Raw genomic sequence first — 18481 nt, 5'->3', positions numbered from 1 at the left:
CCTACATTACTTATTTAGTAACAAATTACTGCATTGAGTACCACGGACTCTGCAATTTTTCCCAATTTTTCCTTAATATTTTATTCGAGTGTTGTTGAAGATTCTACAGGTGCGATAACAATATGGCAAAAAATTAACTTTTCTTAAAAACGTTCAGAAAGTGTCAGCTTCCTATGCTGCCTACGGGGCCTTTTTCACTGGTTCTTCTGAGTGATGAATATTTTAAAAAAGCTATGCAAATTTATTTTTGAATATTTCAACTCACCTTAAGCAGTTTCGTTCCGGTCCCATCGAAAGCTTCGGGCCTGGGGTAATTAACATGAATGAACTACATTCTGCTCGTCAAACTCGTTGTTGACGCTTAACATCGTTGTTTGCATGCCAAGCTTGCGCCAAAACTTAACTGTACTTCTGGTTGACCCAAAACTGCATATGAGCTTGGGACTTTATGGTTGCGAATGTACCTTAACATGTATGGCCAGAACAGCCTCCAAAACCCATATAAGTAACGCTACTCCGCTAAATTGTCGACGGGATTCAGGATCTGCTGCTAAATGGTGCCGCCATCGAATTTTAAGCGCACTATTCTCCGTGGAAATATTGGTTGAGCAGCTAAATTTGAGAAGATTTTATATATGTACTAAAGGACCTTGTGCACGCTTTGCTGCGGCTAAGGTATACATGTATTGATTATGAACTATTCCGTTATTGAATTATGAATGAAGTAACTAACAAGACTCGTTTTTATGTATATATGTAGCTTTATTCATTATTTATTTCTTGTTTGATTTACAATTTAATATTAATAATTTTATTACAATTGTATTTTGCTGTTGATCATTGATCGGGCGTTTCTAATATCTATTTTCGTAAGTTTCTGTTGGCGTCCGTTTCGTCCAACCAGTGTTAGCGTTAGTCAAAATCGTCCAATGCACACAGTCCCATTTTTTTGTCCTACATTTATTAATCAAACTGATGGGTACTCTTATATTAAGCTGACTTAGATCGATTTGCGCATTAGAATACAAATACTAACGCAATTTTAGTCAATGTTTTTATTGCTAGGAAATAAAGCAATTAAGCTCAGCGATGCCTGAGGTATGGTGCATTTATAAATATTTAGGTGTACTCCCAATAAGGCTGCCGTGTACGACCATTGATGTTCTACTTTCTATGTCAACAGCCTCTTTAACATCATTTAATACATGACATGTTGGACAACTCCGCTTAAGAGCTGGACGTCGGTGTGAGTCCATACATCGCAATGCATAACGAAATTCGTCTAGCATTTCGCCGCAAAGTGGACGTTGAGCTGGTGGTTGTTTACAACAATATGCTGTGATATGTTTGCAAGTCAGCTTCTGGTCTTTAACCTGTATTTCCTCTAAGTTTCCTTTGTTCCAGTTATATACGGAATCAAAGTCGTTAAGTTCCATTTCAGTCATAACCCTCTCTACAGTGCTGTGCTCATTTTCGCAATATACACTGCCGCGACTTCTAGTGCGATAGTGGTACCAGAACTCGAATACAGCAACCCAAGCGGCCAAACCTATGCCCACAAAAAGGACCACGAATACACCACCTTCAATAGAAAATAACTCTATATATTTAAAAATGTTTGTATTCAATATTGTTTTTGAACATAAAATCTAGAATATTCTACGCAAAGCAACCTTTGTAATTAGGGGAAAATGAAAGTTCTCAGCGAAGGTGCAAAATCAAAACAAGTCTTATCAACATTACTAACCAATGTTATCCAGACCGAGAGCATTTGCCTTCGTTTGCTTGCTGTTACTTTTACGTAAGCAAGTATCTCCTGCTTTTTTCCACCATCTATCGTATAGCATTTGTATATTTCCCTTTTCTTGAAATTCAAGAATGGATAATGAAATTTTATCGCGCCAGGGTGAACCTTTTGGTGTAGCAATTCCATAACCTATAATTTATTTACATCCATATTTGTTAACTAAAAATGTATTTCTTTGAATTCAATTATCTAAGTACGCAGCAAACAAATTTTCACTAAACTAATTTAATTTAATATCCATGTTGTAATATTCCACACATTGTCAAATTTAAAAAGACTACCACCTTCTCGCACATAGTTTCAATTTTAAATAATACTTTTTTAGAGGTTAAGTTAACTGCTCGATCGTAATAGGACAGCTTATAACGTCGGTCGACAAAGCACTTTGTTGTAGCAGTCAATGTGAACTTAGGCCATGTCTTCTGATTCGTGGAATGGGGAAGAAAGTGCCATTGTCTAGCCTTTGCAAGGCTAGGTTGATAGATCTCTGCAGTCATATCTTCCACGAATTGGAAGTTTCAGCCAGCCTTCTCCATGTAACTATGACAATGAACTTTGCTAAGAGCAAGATGCTGTTACATCTCATATTTTCTACCCTAAGACAGAAAGATCTTGCAATCGCATAGAAGTTGATCGTCGGCCAACGCCTATTAAGCGCACGCGAGATCCATAGGTTCAGTGCCAGAACCCAAGATGACAACCAAGATCCAACTTATTCCCATTCCTCTGTGAGCGAAGTACGGTGGTCTTCTCTTGTGAGCTTATCGGTTTTCAAAGTTCCGGGGATTTCATTATGTTTATTGATAAAGTAGCTTGATTCTATATCTAGTGCGGACGGACACTACTTACCTTTACAGGACCAAATACAGAAGGGTTAATTTTCACTTCAAAGGTTTCTACAGTTTTTTTTGTCAGATATAGGAGCTAATATTAACAAGAAAAACAATCTGTAAAAGTTTTTTAAAACTTTTTATTTTGAAATGGTTAAACCTGAAGAATCCACCTTCTGCTGTTGCCAGTTGGCGTTAGCTGGCAGCTTGGCGGACTTAAACTAAGCATACATTGGCATACATATTAGAGCGGGTCGATTTTTTTTTATAAAATCGGGTTTGACGGAAATATTCTACGGATTATTCTGTAAAACTTTGTTTAAGAGACTATGGGTCTAAAACTAGATTCGGACCAGCGATATTTAAGGCGAAGTTTAAAAAATGTGAATAATTCTTGATAAGTAGAACATCTTAATGCACCTACGTATTACATTTAATTTGGATATCTCAAAAACTGAAGGACAAACTTTTATGGTCCCTAGTAAAATTTCGCTTTAGAAATCGTTGGTCCGAAACTAGTTTCATACCCATTGTTTCTTAAGCAAAGTTGTTCACAATGATCCGTACAACATTCATCGCATACGCGATTTTTCCGTTGGCTGCCTGTAAATCAACCCGTCCTAATATGCATATCCCCAAAATTTATGGATTCCATTTCTTTAAATAATGTTATATAACATAAATATATCATTATATGCAATAGGGTTAACTTACCTTTTGTATCCAGTAGGCCTCCGATTTGAGTTAAATTACAATCGCGCTGTACTATATAATCAAGCATTGTAGATTCCATTAGAAATGCAAAGTTACCTTGATTAACACGTTTTATACCCTCCTCATAAGTGGAAGTGAAAGCAACGGACTTTTTATTTTCCATATTACGCCACATTTTTTTGTATGTCTCGATAATTGAGTCGCGAAAAAATGTCATCGTAGAACCACTCTCTAGAGTACCATATGATATTTCTGTTTGACTGGCTAAGTCTTCAGCATTTTCAATGGGCGTAATCATTCGCTCAACCGTCAAAAATGCCGCTAGATTAGCGGTATATGAGGCAATTATAATCAAGGTGAAGAACCACCATATAGCGCTAACTATTCTCGTGGATAGCGATTTTGGATTTATATCTGATCCTTGCTGCATCAATGTACCGATTGTAAACCAAAAACTGTTAGCTAATGTAAACTGGTTGGTAATTATAGGATTCTTCATGTCGCATGGATACCTATCTCGCCATTCTATTGGCGACAACTTTGCCACTACATAGATTGTGAAGGATACTAAAAAATATGCCGCTAAAACATAGAGCCATACATCATACGCCAGCGGATTCATAAAAGAAAATAAACGAGAAGCCGGACTTGATGGCACCTAATTGAGGTATGATTTAATAAAAATGTAACAGCGATTAATTTGAAAATATTTCTCTGTTTTGTGAACTACGTCTTACATTTAAAATGTAAACATCTGATTACCTTAAACAAAATACTTATGCCTAAATTCATAAAAGGCTTAGTAAAATCGATAACACTTTCCCGTGCATATGTAATTGTCATGGATCCAACGGCCAAATCGGCTTTCTATAAAGAAAAAAAAAGAAAAACGTATTTATAATAAAGATACTCAGGGTAAAAGTAAAGTCAAGTAGTTCATTAAAAATCATTATATTAGGTATTTTGGGGCTAAGAGGTGTATTCGCTTTACTCTATCCATTTTACATTGATGATCTCCAAATTTCATCAAGATATCTCACTTATTTGGCCAATATATGCGGTATTAAGTCAACCGCAAGTCTAATATTTATAATATTGATGGCTTGCAAGGATACGATTTTTGGAACAAGTTAAGTTGTTGCTTTTCTACCCCATATCTAACCCCATACTATCGGATTGTGATGTAGTTAGGCCGGCAAGTTATTAACAATACATATCATTCTTTTGTTGAATAAAAAAATATTAAATTAAATTGTGAATTTCAGGAAATTGTCGAACTGCTCTAGGGTGTTTGAACGTTCTTACATATTTCATAAGTTGAGAAACCATTCCGTTCCATTCGCCAGTAAATGGATCTTGTGCGCCATACTTTCGATCAGGCACTAGGTCAATAATGTAATCAAAGCCGACGTCGCGAGCTATCAATTCCAGTATATCTACGCAAAATCCATAAAACCTCTCATTTCCAGTGTAATTTTTGCCATAGTGCATCATCACGTAAGGGGTTTCCTGCAAAGAAGACGCATACCATGAATGGATTTCAAATAGCAATTTAGTCTTTGTAACATATTTCATCGCCTCCATTATATTAATAAACTTTTTCTAACCAATATTGTAATCACAACCAGTGTAACATTAATTGTTCCGCCATCAAAAAACAGCGCAGGCTCAGTTATATTCAGACGTGTTTGTGGAGTCCACTCTCCCACCTTAACTAAGGAGTGCTGCCTCAGTTTTACAAGATCTAATTTAAATTTAACACGCCGTCCTTCTTTGAATTGTATGGGTCCTGTCAGCCCCCTCCACTCAACCTTTTTTACAAATAGAAATGTAAAATGTAAAAATATAACTGTAAAATGGGTTAATTAGATGAATTACGGAATTTATATAGTTTATCAAACTCAAACCACCATCCCACGGGATTTCACTGGCACATGACGCATTCGAAACGTTAAGAGTCAGCGACTGTTTTAGACTAGTTAATCCTATTGCGAATATATAAACCGAATCATACGCTACAGCGGGTTCCGTCTGAAAATATTGAATATTAATATTGTGCTATTACAAAATAACAAATAAGCATTAATTGTAGTAACTAAACTTTAATAGTACGCAGCTTTCTGTAGTAAGTTGTCTTATTATTATAATTGTAGGTATAAGCCTCCATATTTTTGAGAATGTTTCTAACACTTACATCGCCAACATCTACCAGCCGGAACGAGGTAATATTCGCGAAATTATTTTTAAAATCCTCCAAATCGAATGTTTCAATGTCGAAACTAGTAAATAAATAATGATACTTGTATTCATTCATTTGCAGTTGCAGAATCTGAAACATTTTAATTATAGAGTTAAATTGAAGGCACCGTAACTCAACGTTATGCATACAAATAACGTACATTTTTATCCATTATATGTATACAGTATGTAGTAAATAATACTAATATTAATTATCAAGATAAGTTTGGAAATTATTCCAAAAAAATGTACATCTTTTAATTTTTCACAATGATACTATATTTTACATTTTAAATAAAACGCAGAAGAATTAATGAAATGGCAAATTTCAAAACATTTAGAGTTTGAGCCGAATTATGGACCCATCTGATCAAATTTGACCCGGATTAGCAATAAAAGAATTTCTCGTATTTAAATCAAATATTAAAATCTCTTACGTGCCTCTACTCGTGTTCGGTTTTGGAAAAGATGCAGGTTTTTTGGTACGGTTCTAGCATTGACACGCTACATACTCAAAACATTAACCAAACAGTGTTTAGTCGATCCATAAGAGATGTTGGGATCTTTTACTATCTCTCTGACGACAATTTCAAGCACTGTCTCTTTAACTTTTTCAATTTCATTGTCACATGAGGCAAGTTCGATGACTTCACGACACTTTTGCAACATTTCAACGTTTCCGTGCCCGTGATTCTAATAGAATCACAAAATTTCAAGTACACTCTTTGTTTATTTTTTGTCAGCCGTCAGCCAAACCTTTCGAGTCGTAAACAAACACCTGCCAAACATACACTAACTAGCATATGATGATCACAGTTTACACAAACGTAAAAAAATTTGTACCACCCTATACAATTTTTTTATCAATTCGATTTGCTTCCAATTTTACACCACAGCAATGTGTACGAACTCATCAGGAATAATGGGATGCCCAACTCCTCTCTCACTGGAAGTGAGAGAACAATTGCTAAACGTCAAAACCACCTAAACTTTGACAGTTGACTGGATTGGGGAGGTTTTGACGTTTAGCAATTGGAAACGAACGATGGCCATATTGAAATCTTACCAAAAAAATATATAAACGGAGGGATTTGTTGCATCGTTCAAGACGTCTTATAAAAAATGTAAAACAATGAATATTAAATAAATTTGTGAAATTTAAAGATATTTGATGAGACGTTTGGTAATTTGAAGCATCATAGTTTTATTTTCAATGGAAAATGATTAAAAACATTTAATGATTGAGAGCTAACAAGCTTAAATCCTTTTATTGGGTATAGAAAGAACAAAAGTCAGTTGTTCTGATATTCTTTAAAAATATTTAAATAGTTTCTCCATATAATAAATAACCACTATTTAGTAGTTTTTATACGTACTAAATGTTGGGTGTTGGGTTAATAAATGCCCAAAAATTGTTATTTTGTTCGATCTGGCCATAATGGAAAATGTTATGAAAAACGCTTATTTTGAGGCGCTCTCACACTGGAATAAGTTGGGCATCCCATTATTCCTGAACTCATTCAAAAGCATACATAGAACTTATCTGTAAAAACAATTGCCCTCGTTGGGAACAAACTATTGCAGTGTTAAGGTGTAAGTCGACTTGTCCGACTTTTTAAAATATACACATTAATTTTTAATTATAATTAACTATAATTTACCCCTTTCAGTAGGATGGAAATATTAGCAGCGTTCGTATCGATTATCAGATTGTGAATTTCTTTGTCTTTCAGTTCACTTAATATTTTAGTGTAAGTTGTAGGATTCACCAAACGCAGATGTGTTTCTATGTCATACATGTGGCCAAATTTGCGTAACTGCAGGACTCCTGAAAACCATAAAAAGTGTTAATATTATTAGCTATGATTGCTCACTTCTTTATAAAGTACAATTTACGAAAGAACATATAGCAGTGATCTTATAAATTTATAGACAAAATCTTTCTGTTTCAAGTGAAACGTTCCGACTCAATCGTTAGACTTAACACACTTATCGGTTTAATAATGATAACGTTACCGGAATAATATCAGAAACTCGTTTTATTTTGCCAAATTCCAAATTATGTGTTATTTATGGTTTTTAACTTCACTCGGTTGAACTGAGGTTGAATCAATTCACTTTCAGATTCAACCAACTCTTTTTTGGTATTACAATTTTCAACTATTTTCGGTCATAGTTTGCTCGGTGTTGCTAACCTAAAAAATTAAGATTTGACAGAAAATTAAGCAACTGAAAATTTTTAAACGAAAAATAAAAACAATTTACTTTAGTTACTGCACACAAAAAGGCGAATACTTATTAAAATTGTAATTAGTTTTGATTTATATTTCAGTGGTAAAAACATGAGTGCCAAAACTGATGTGCTGTGTATAAGAAAAAGATTAACACCTAGTAAGCCAAAGCTTTATTGACAATTAAATGGTTTTTAAAAAATGCTTATTGAATATCCATTAGTTACTTCCGTTTAAAAGAGGAATAATTTTGTTTTATACTAAATGAGATGAAGGAACGTTACCACAAGCTCTCCATTTTCTTGGTGCCGGTAGGTATTAAGAATGCTTTTGAAATCATTTTAGCTTTGCTGACGAAATTTACTATATCTATGGTGCTACAAAACCTGCTATTATATTATAAACACCATATATGTATTTTTCGTTTGCCATGTTCGTCATCAAAAGGGGTGTCGCCAGCCTCGGAACTGTTTACGTTTTCTCATTGGTATATTTTTTTTTACGTGGTGGGTCCCAAACCCAGCGCACAACCCTGTGTAGGGAATGTTTCGCCTTCAAACAGATGTTCTTAGGCTACCCAGCGGATACTTGGTCAAAGACCGGAAGTCGTGAGCTGCTTGAGCCATATGTAAAAGAATCGTTTCTGGCCACTCCCAAGTGAATGGCGATCAGAGAACTTTCCTCATTTCCGTGAACTTCTACACATGACTCCATCCGCCTCCTGAATAAAATATCAATAAGTTGGAAAAAGCAAAAGTCTTCAAAATTTAATTTTACTTTAAAAATATATTCTTAGAAGAGAGGCTCCGTCACCGAGTACTATCATTCAATCCCATTAATGAACGTCTAGCCACAATCCGCATCAAGGCGAGGTTCTTCAACATATCGCTGATTTGCGCCCACGCCCCGACGGAAGAGAAGGACGATGTGACCAAAGATGCCTTTTATGAGTGCTTGGAGCGCACTTATGAGAGCTGCCCCCGCCACGATGTGAAAATCGTGCTTGGCGATTTTAACGCCAGGGTGGGCAAAGAAGGTATCTTTGGCACTACGGTCGGTAAATTCAGCCTCCACGATGAAACATCCCCAAATGGGTTGAGGCTGATCGACTTCGCCGGGGTCCGAAATATGGTTATCTGTAGTACTAGATTTCAGCATAAGAAGATTCATCAAGCCACCTGGCTGTCTCCGGATCGAAAAACCACCAACCAGATCGATCATGTTGTGATAGCCGAAAGACACGTCTTCAGTGTTTTAGATGTGCGTGCGCTCCGAGGTCTTAACATCGACTTGGACCACTACCTTGTTGCAGCCAAGATTCGCACCCTCATCTGTGTAGCAAAAAACGCATGGAGAAGGTGAACCCAATGCCCCAATCAATGACGATGGAGCAGACGTTCCATTGCCCGACCATGAAGAAGTTCGAATAGCAATTACCCGCCTGAAGAACAACAAAGCGGCGGGGGCCGATGGATTGCCGGCTGAGCTATTCAAACAAGGCGGCGAAGAACAGATAAGAAGCATGCATCAGCTTCTTTGTAAAATATGGTCGGACGAAAGCATGCCCAACGATTGGAATTTAAATGGGTTCTGCTCAATCCACAAAAAGGGAGACCCACAAGCTGCGCCAACTACCGTGGGATAAGCCTCCTCAACATCGCGTATAAGGTTCAATCGAGCGTATTGTATGAAAGATTAAAGCCCACCGTCAACAAACTGTTTGGACCTTATCAATTTGACTTCAGACCTGGCAAATCAAAAACCGACCAGATATTCACCATACGTCAAATTTTGGAAAATACCCGTGAAAGGAGAATCGACACACACCATCAGTTCGGCGATTTCGAAGCTCCTTTCGGCAGCAAAAAACGAGGTTTCAGACAAGGCGACTCCCTATCGGGCGTTAGTTCCGCTTTCTCGGGATTGGACGAGGAAGCAAAGCAAATGGGTCTGGCAGTGAACTAGGGCAAGACGAAATATCTCCTGTCATCAAACAAACAGTCATCGCACTCTCGATTTGGCTCCAACGTCACTGTTTAGAGTCATATCTTTGAAGTCATAGATAATTTCGTCTATCTTGGAACCAGTGTAAACACCACCAACAATGTCAGCCTGGAAATCCAACGCAGGATAACTCTTGCCAACAGGTGCTACTTCGGACTGAGTACGCAATTGAGAAATATAGTCCTCTCTCGACGAACAAAAACCAAACTCCATAAGTCGCTCATAATTCCCGTCCTGCTATATGGTGCAGAGGCTTGGACGTTGTCAACAACTGATGAGTCGACCTGGCGAGTTTTCGAGAGAAAAGTTCTGCAAAAGATTTATGGTCCCTTGCGCGTTGGCCACGGCGAATATCGCATTCGATGGAACGATAAGCTGAATGAGATATATGACGACATTGACATAGTTCAGCGAATTAAAACTCAGCGGCTACGCTGGCTAGGCCATGTTGTTTGAATGGACGAAGGAACTCCAACTCTGAAAGTAGTCGACGAAGTACCTGCCGGGGAAGTAGAGGAAGAGGAAGACCTCCACTCCGCGCCACATAGCGAAAAGAAGAAACGACTGGCGCGCTGTTGTTAACTCGGCTATAATCGCGTGAGCGGTGTCTACGCCAATAAAGAAAAAGAAGTTTCTAAATTGTAGTTTTTTACATCTAGTTTCAGAATTTCATCCCACGAGCTCAACAAGTTTTTCACTTTTTTATGGATTTATAGTTAATAACTGATAACTGATAAAATAGTTTGAAATTAAAAATAAAAAATTTCTTTTCATCTTCGTCCCATTTGTTAGCAATAGTGCAGGTATTCTTATACTTTTGAACGGGTAATCCAAGTGAGGTACTGAGGCGTACCAACGGGATTCGGTAGATGGTGTTCCTAGCTAACGAACGAGCGGCTGGTGAGTTGTCTCCGAGCACCTAGAGAGTCAGGACAAATATTTTCGCGCCTTTGGTATTTCAATTGCATTTACATATATTATCTTGTATTTTTTTAACTCTATTTTCTATAAATTTTAGTTTGTTCATTTGGTCATTATACAAAAATTTCATTATTTTTACTATCTGATTCCGTAGTATTTTTCAGCGTGCTTAATGATCTATTGAGATGTTCATTAATTACTATTTGTAAAATTTCAATTGCATTATGGTTATTTTCTTCAATAACTTTCAAATGATTTACAATGTCTTGCCTGTCATCATCCATAGCTACAAACATCCATTTATAGGCTGTTCCCCCAATAATTATCAAAACTTCTTTCTTTCTTTGATATATGGTGTTATGGATGTGGTTTTTCCTTTTATACTTTTTATTTTACTATATAAAATTTTTTTGTTGTCAAAATTTTACTGCCTGATGTTTTCTTCTGGGCGACTATTTCTGTTATTTTGTGTGGATTTATAATATGTAGGAGCTTTATGTATTCTATTATCTATTGCACCGTTGGATTTTAGTCGACTCTTACTACAGACATCATATAAACATCACGTAACCACTGGGGTTTTAAAATATTGTGCAATTAAACTTTAGTTTTTTAAGTGTTATTATCCTCATTAAATGCCCTTAAACTAAATGTATCTTAATCCCTCTCGGTTGGGTTATCAATTTCATTGATCTTTTTATATTCGTCGGATGAACGTTCGGAAGTGGACTAATTCGGTAATACGGTTGATCTTTATGCCGTACTCTTTGGTAGTTCTTTATTGGACCTTCTTCTTTTGTTTTTACATAGTTTTACCTTTCTTTGTTCTATTTGCCTATAATACTAGTGTTTCTTTCAAACGTTTTCATTCGCATCTTCAAAACGTTGGAAGGCACCTCATCTCTTGCCATTCGGGGTGTGCATTTCATAATAGAATGGTACCGATCTTTATAATTTCCTACAATGACCTGCATTCTCATCTTTATTGTAAGATTAGGGTCCTCAATTCCTGTTAGTTTCTCCAACAGGGTTGAGTGAAATCTCTCAAAGCCCGCATTTCCTGTATGGTTGTTAGGCTTTGTGAGATGAACCTGTATTCCTTCATCCCGAAGGTATGCCAATAATCGTTCTGCCTTAAATTTGTTATTCATAATGACTTGTTTTGGTTTACCAAATTTCGAAAAATGGTCAATCATTATTGCTCTCTTTGCGGGCCAGTTTCTATCTGTTATTTTATAGACTGACACAGATTTTTTAATATTTAGTTAATTGAAATTTTGGTTTTATTGTATGCTTATCGTATTTGATTTATTGGCATTTTTGGAAGTTGTGTAATAGAAGTTGAATATGTTCCTTAAATTTACAGTAATATATTTTATCTCAGAGATAAAGGGATGCCCAACTTTCCTGTCACTGGAAATGTGCGAACCGCTCACTTACCAAATTTTGACAGTTGACTGCATCTGGTAGGTTTTGACGTTGTGCAATTGGAATGACTGGAACGGCCAGATTGAAATTCCCCCAAAAATATATGCGAACGTAGGGATTTGTTCCCGCCGTTCAAGATTGTTAATAAAAAATGTAAAACAATGAAAACTAAGGAAAATGCGAAATTTAAATATATTTCTTGCGACGTTTTGCATAGTTATATTAATTTTCAATTTCCACTGATTTAAAACATTTATTAATTGAGAACTGGTAGGCTTAATTCAAGTATTGGAAGATCGAAGATATACCTAAAATGTATGCGAGCGTAGGGATTTGTTCCCTCCGTTCAAGGTCTTTAATAAAAAATGTAAAACAAAAAATTAAAGAAAATGCTAAATTTAAATATACTTGTATATCTTGAAACGTTTTGCAATGTGATGCATAGTATATTAATTTTCAATTACCAATGATTAAAAACATTTATTAATAGAACTAGCAGGCTTAATTCAACTTATCTTTATACATTATATAAAAAGAACGTGTCACTTTGTTTGTCCGCGATGGACTCCTAAACTACTGAACCGATTTTAGTAAAATTTAGCACACTGTGTCCAGTTCGAACCAATTTAGAAGATAGGATAGTAAAAGTAATTTATAAATAAAAAGCACAGTGAAAGCTCTATTAAATGGACGCTCTATTAAGCGGACAACTCTATTAGCTGGACAGAAAGGCTCTTAACCAGACGTTGAGAAATCAGCCTCAAAGCTATTATTTTTTCCAAGTAAATTTATTTGTATGAACATATTCAGAATTAAACTTCAAGTACAATCCCTTGGATTCTTATACCGACAAAAACGTTTTCGCCTTTATTCGTAAGTAAAATTTTCACTATATTGAATAATTTATTATATTAATAATAGAATGAAATGTATACCACAGCAACGCGTGGCCGGATCCACTAGTCATTATATATAAAAATCACGTGTCACTTTGTTTGTCCGCGGTGGACGCCTAAACCACTGAACCGTTTTTAAATTTTGATTGCACACCGTGTGCAATTTGATCCAACTTGAGAGATAGGATAGATTATATCTCAATTTATAATCGAAATATTATTTTATTGCAAATTATTTGTATATTACTTGTCTATTATTTGACAGTCACAATTATTTGTTAGCGCCAAAATATTCTAACAGATGGCGCTAATTATTGATTGGATTGAGTAAGTATTCAACAGATAACGCTATGTTAAAAATACAAATGTTTTACATACGCTACAATTTAATAGCATAGTCACTAATTATTTTAATATTCAAATACAAAATAAATTTAGGTTATACCTTAGTTTCAGCAATACGTAGTTATTATGCTATTAAATCCCTGCCAATATTTTCTATCGCAAAAGTCACTTATAAGTGACTTCAAGAAGTTACAATTCAACGTCCGCGATACATTTTTTCATCCTAGAAGTCACTTCCTTATTGAGAAGTTGTTCCCCGCGGACATCACTTTCAGAATTATATGACGTATTAGTGACTTGTAGAAGTTACGTATTAGCGACTTGTGGAAGTTAAAATTTTCGTTTTTAAATTTTTTATATTTATTTCAATTCGAAAATGTATTACAAAAAAAATAAATAATTAATTCACGTGAATATTAGAAATATGATTTTTTTTTAATTTTTCAGTTAATTAATTGTTTGTTTGTTTTTTTTGTACTCTGTCTCGGGCGTGAAGTATGTGCTGTTGATACACTTTATCTATATCCATATCGGTCGAGTTCGAATATTTGGAATGACAGGCATCTATAGGAAAATAGAATTAATTGATTTCTTTATAGTTATAGTTTTATGTGAAATATTACTTTTTATTAGTGCAAATGCTGTAAAGCGTTGGATACTGGGTTTGTCATTTATTCCACGCCAAGTTAAATTAACGGCCATAGCATCCGATATAATGGATTTCAATGCCATTCTTAGGAATGAAGGGAAATCCTTTCCTCCAACTCTATATATGATATTTTTCTAAAATTAAATATGTTCCAAATATACTAATTTCTTCATAATTATGGGCATTTAGTATAAGAAAATCGACCTACCAGCTGAGATGTTATTTCAACAGCAGCTTCGTGTCAAAATTAATAAAGTCCTTGACATCCATGAAAGGCAAGGACGGTATTAGAGACGTATCATCCTTCTCACGCATATTTCTTTGCTGCTTGACTTCGGTTTTTAACGCAACGACTTCTTCCGTCAAAGTTTTTATTATTTTTGTATTAGTTTCTTCGAATTTTTCAAATTTTGTTTGCAAAGAACGTAACTCTTGCAAGATCGTTTGTATGATTCCTTGATCTGAAGACGCAGCTGTTGTGCTTACTAGAAAATTAAATATTTATAATAAATTGCAAAGAATTAAGATCTATTAAAATATATACCATTCGATATATTCGTCAGTGGGATGTATTGTACTTGGGTATAGCCATCACTTTATTACTGCCGCTATATGTGCTCTCATTTATATTGCATATTAATTTAGATGCTTCTCTTTTATTTTTCAATTTAATAGCCTTTACTGACAATTCAATCATTTTAATTATATTTTCAATAATATTTCAAATTAAAACACCACGAAACAAATAGCTGTACTAGTTCCAAAAACAATATCGCACTTTAGCACTGACCACAAACTGCAGAAGACACAAAACCAATGAACCAGATGTCAACAACTTCTTTTTCTATTCTGTTGTTTTCATCTAATTTCATTTTGCAGTCGCTGCGACTTCAACGTCGGTGATCGCGTTCATTGTTTATCTTTTGCATAACGGGACAACAATCTTTAATTTAACAAAAAAAAAGTGACGCATTTGGCGTTTAACACGTGAACGCGACAACTATCTTTATTTTAACGTACGGAAGTGACTAATGTTGGCAGGGATTTGTGTTTTTAACATAGCGCCATCTATTGAATTCTTACTCAATCTAGCCAACAGTTAACGTCATCTCTTAGAATATTTTGGAGCTAACGGATAAATGTGACTAGCAAATAATAGACAAAGAATTCGACATTAAGTAATATTGCGATTATAAATTGAAATGTAAGCTGTCCTATCGAAAGAAAAATAATTTGGAATAAAATATTCAATTATTCTTAGTTTTTCAATTTTTAGTGTTAGCTTAACCGGGCATGTGGTACTTAGACTGAAGAATAAATTAAATTCTTTTATAGTGAAGACAATACAGTGAATCTAGTATAAATTAAATTATTAGTGCTTGATTGTTCAAAAATGTTTAATTAAAGTATGTACGTGTAAGTATTATCACATAGTTATTAAATTTGCTATGCATCAAATCACAATGTCTGATATACATATGTAAGAAAGATTAAAAAGGAAGTTGAGGAAGTTGTTTAGATTTATTACACTTCAAATGACAAACCAATAGTGATTGACTTAGACTAATTTTTCATGTCGTCACCCACGCTTCAAGCTCCTATCTCTTAGTATAAGAGACGAAATGTGAGAACGCCTGGATGATTACTGTTATGTATGTAACGTATGTATGTATACTCCTCCAATCTTTAAAAATTACAATGCCTTCATTGTAGTGAATATCTTAAAACTAATTTTAGTGTACTCTAGTTATATGAAAGAAATAACCTAATACATTCATTATTTGCTTCTTTCGAATTAATTTCAAATATATGTAGACAAAAAAGGTTAGATTTATTATCTCAATCCTTTTTTACGTGATTTTTGGTTCTGCCACTAATCGCGTAAAAATGGTTAGTTTTCCAATATTAACTAACGAATTGGTTCCGAAGATAAAAAATATCGCGTATAACAAAATATACGCGCAAAAAAATATTCAAAAACATTACAATAAGTTTCAAATTTCAGACTTATGATTTATTCATTCATAACAACATAAAAAATACAAAACAAAAACCATATATAAAAGAGAAGAGAAAATAGAAAATAGGTAGATTTATTGAAAAACCCGTTGAATGATGTTTAATCACTGTTATTATCCGTAGTGGAAATTATTCTTAGCCGCTTATTTTGATAGCCGGCACTGATATCACTAGAATTTGTATCAGAATCAATAGTAAGAACTATGGATTGATGTTCTGATTGACTTAGCATCTCCGACTGAGTTTGCACCATAAATTCAGTTAATTTTGTTTGAATGCTTCTCTTTGGACCCAATAAATTCCGATGTAGTTCTTTATATCTTAACATGCAGAGACTCAATTCTTTTTGAAAAATTCGTGCACGTTCGGCATCAGTATCATTTGCTACAAAATAATTTTCCAATTCTGCTGCAAGTTTAAGACCAAGCAAAAAACGAAAAAAAGCAATCGCGTTAAAGTGAGAAATTCGCCTAAAAAAAAGGAATTTGCGCTGCAAAAATAATCGTGTTAAAGTGAAATAGCGTAAAAAAGGACTGAGTGTATATCTATAAAATAGTTAAATCTCATAAAATATTTATAATCTAAATCTATGAAATAGGTCAATTCATTTTGAAATTCCTTTTATTAATAATTCTTCTTTTTCCGTTTGAACTGGTTTTTATATTTTCTGACTTTTTGATTTTTAAATTTAACTACATGGTGCTCTCCATCTTTTTCCGTTTGTAATAGTTTTACTTGTCGATAAGGATTACATAGTTTATCCAATCTTTTTCTTGATTTTTCTGCACTTACAAAATTAGTATCAATTTCTTTTTCTTGCCTATATTTGTTCACATTATTTATTCATCTGTCTTTGATTAATTGAGGATCATTTTCTGGTAGTTTTTTATTAAAAAAATATTATATGGAACTTCGCCTGTAGTGGAATGTCTATTTATATGATTATAAGTATAAAGTGTTTGCTCTATTTCTAAGTATTTAAGCTCTTTATCTTCTGATGTATTTATTATTCTTAATTTTTCATTGAGTGTTTTATGAAGCCGTTCTATATCACCAATACCTGTTTTACCTGTTGTTACTATGACTTCTATGTTTAACTGATTACACCACTCTTTGATATTTATAATGTTTAAACCTTGATCTTGGTCTATTTTCAAAGTTTATGGGGCCCCATAGCATTAAATACCTTCAGCAATGATTTTTTTGCTTCCAGCCAGTTAAGCGCATCACCTTTTCCACTATAGCAAATTTAGAAAACAAATGAATGCATGTCAAATAATATTCATTATCCCATTTCCAAAAGTCAACCACAAATTTATTTCGTATTTCGTACACGGGAGGTGTAACTTTGAATGGAAGCTTATTGGCAATATGATCACTTTTGCAGTGATTGTAAAGTTCACAACAATTAATTATATTGGAAATTTCATTTAAAAAATTTGGATAATAATATTTTTCCTTGAAACATTTTGCAACTTTCTCTATGCCCTGGTGAAGTCCACTTATATGTATTTCTGTTACTATAGCTTTAAATTCAGAATATTCCAAAATATTTTGCAATTCCTTAGTTGTCCTGTAAACTCTATTTCGACTACTATTAATCAAAGTTTTATACATATTTTGAAGCCGCAAAAAATCATTATCATCTGACATATACTATATCACTGTTTTGTTCTTTAAAAGGTAAGTTTTAATTATTTCTTTTATATACTCTGTAGTTATATCTTTATAAGTAATCAAAGTCAAATTATTTGTGAAAACTTTTTTCATGTTGCTACTATTCTGCTTACCTCTAACTATTTTGAGTTGATTTTTATACACATTCAAGGGCCTTTCAGTTATTTGAATAAAACTTTCGCTGTCTTCATCAGCGGAATGAATTGTTGCGCAATTTGAGGCGATTTAATCTTCTTCTGCATTATATTCCTCAATTTTAATGCGAGAAAGTGCATCTGCAACGTGGTTTTCCCTTCCCGGGATGTACTTCACATCGAAGTCATACTCGTTAAGGCGAATCTTCCACCTTTGCAACTTGGTATTCGGCTCTTTTAAATTATGCAGCCATTGAAGTGGTCTGTGATCGCTATTAATAATGAATTTTCTCCCATATAAATATGGCCTAAAATACTTAGTAGCCCAAACCATTGCTAAAAGCTCTTTCTCCGTGGTCGAATAATTAAGCTCGTGCTCGTTTAAAGTGCGGCTCGCGAAGCAAAGAGGGTGGCCTTGCTAGCTTAAAACTGCTCCTAAGGCCACATTAGAAGCATCTGTAGTTAGAGTAAATGGCTTATCATAGTTTGGGTATACCAATATGGGATCTTGGGTAATCAATATTTTTATAGTATTTATGGCGTTTTGATATTCTTTATTCTCGCTATTTACTTTATTACCCTTCCTCA

At 34.4% G+C, this 18481-nt stretch overlaps 1 protein-coding gene across 5 annotated transcripts in view; it reads right to left on the bottom strand.

Moving 5' to 3' along the window:
- Nucleotides 1-785: 785 nt before the first annotated feature.
- LOC120779472 (glutamate receptor ionotropic, kainate 2) overlaps nt 786-18481 on the bottom strand; it is a 209640-nt gene continuing 191944 nt past the window's right edge. For 3 of the 5 annotated variants that reach the window (XM_040111745.1, XM_040111741.1, XM_040111744.1), the window contains 9 exons: nt 7251-7417; nt 5453-5680; nt 5230-5382; nt 4959-5162; nt 4657-4860; nt 4114-4218; nt 3352-4009; nt 1748-1936; nt 786-1582 (listed from right to left, as the gene is read on the bottom strand). In XM_040111745.1, coding sequence (XP_039967679.1) covers nt 1110-1582; nt 1748-1936; nt 3352-4009; nt 4114-4218; nt 4657-4860; nt 4959-5162; nt 5230-5382; nt 5453-5680; nt 7251-7417 — 2381 coding nt within the window. In that variant the 3' untranslated portion in view covers nt 786-1109. Of the gene's footprint in view, nt 1583-1742; nt 1937-3351; nt 4010-4113; nt 4219-4656; nt 4861-4958; nt 5163-5229; nt 5383-5452; nt 5681-7250; nt 7418-18481 lie in introns of those variants that run through there. The other 2 variants (XM_040111742.1, XM_040111743.1) reach the window with 2 other exon arrangements.

This window comes from Bactrocera tryoni, unplaced genomic scaffold, assembly GCF_016617805.1.
Source record: "Bactrocera tryoni isolate S06 unplaced genomic scaffold, CSIRO_BtryS06_freeze2 scaffold_11, whole genome shotgun sequence".
Lineage (NCBI taxonomy): Eukaryota > Metazoa > Arthropoda > Insecta > Diptera > Tephritidae > Bactrocera > Bactrocera tryoni.
This window is presented reverse-complemented; position numbering and strand designations above follow the sequence as displayed.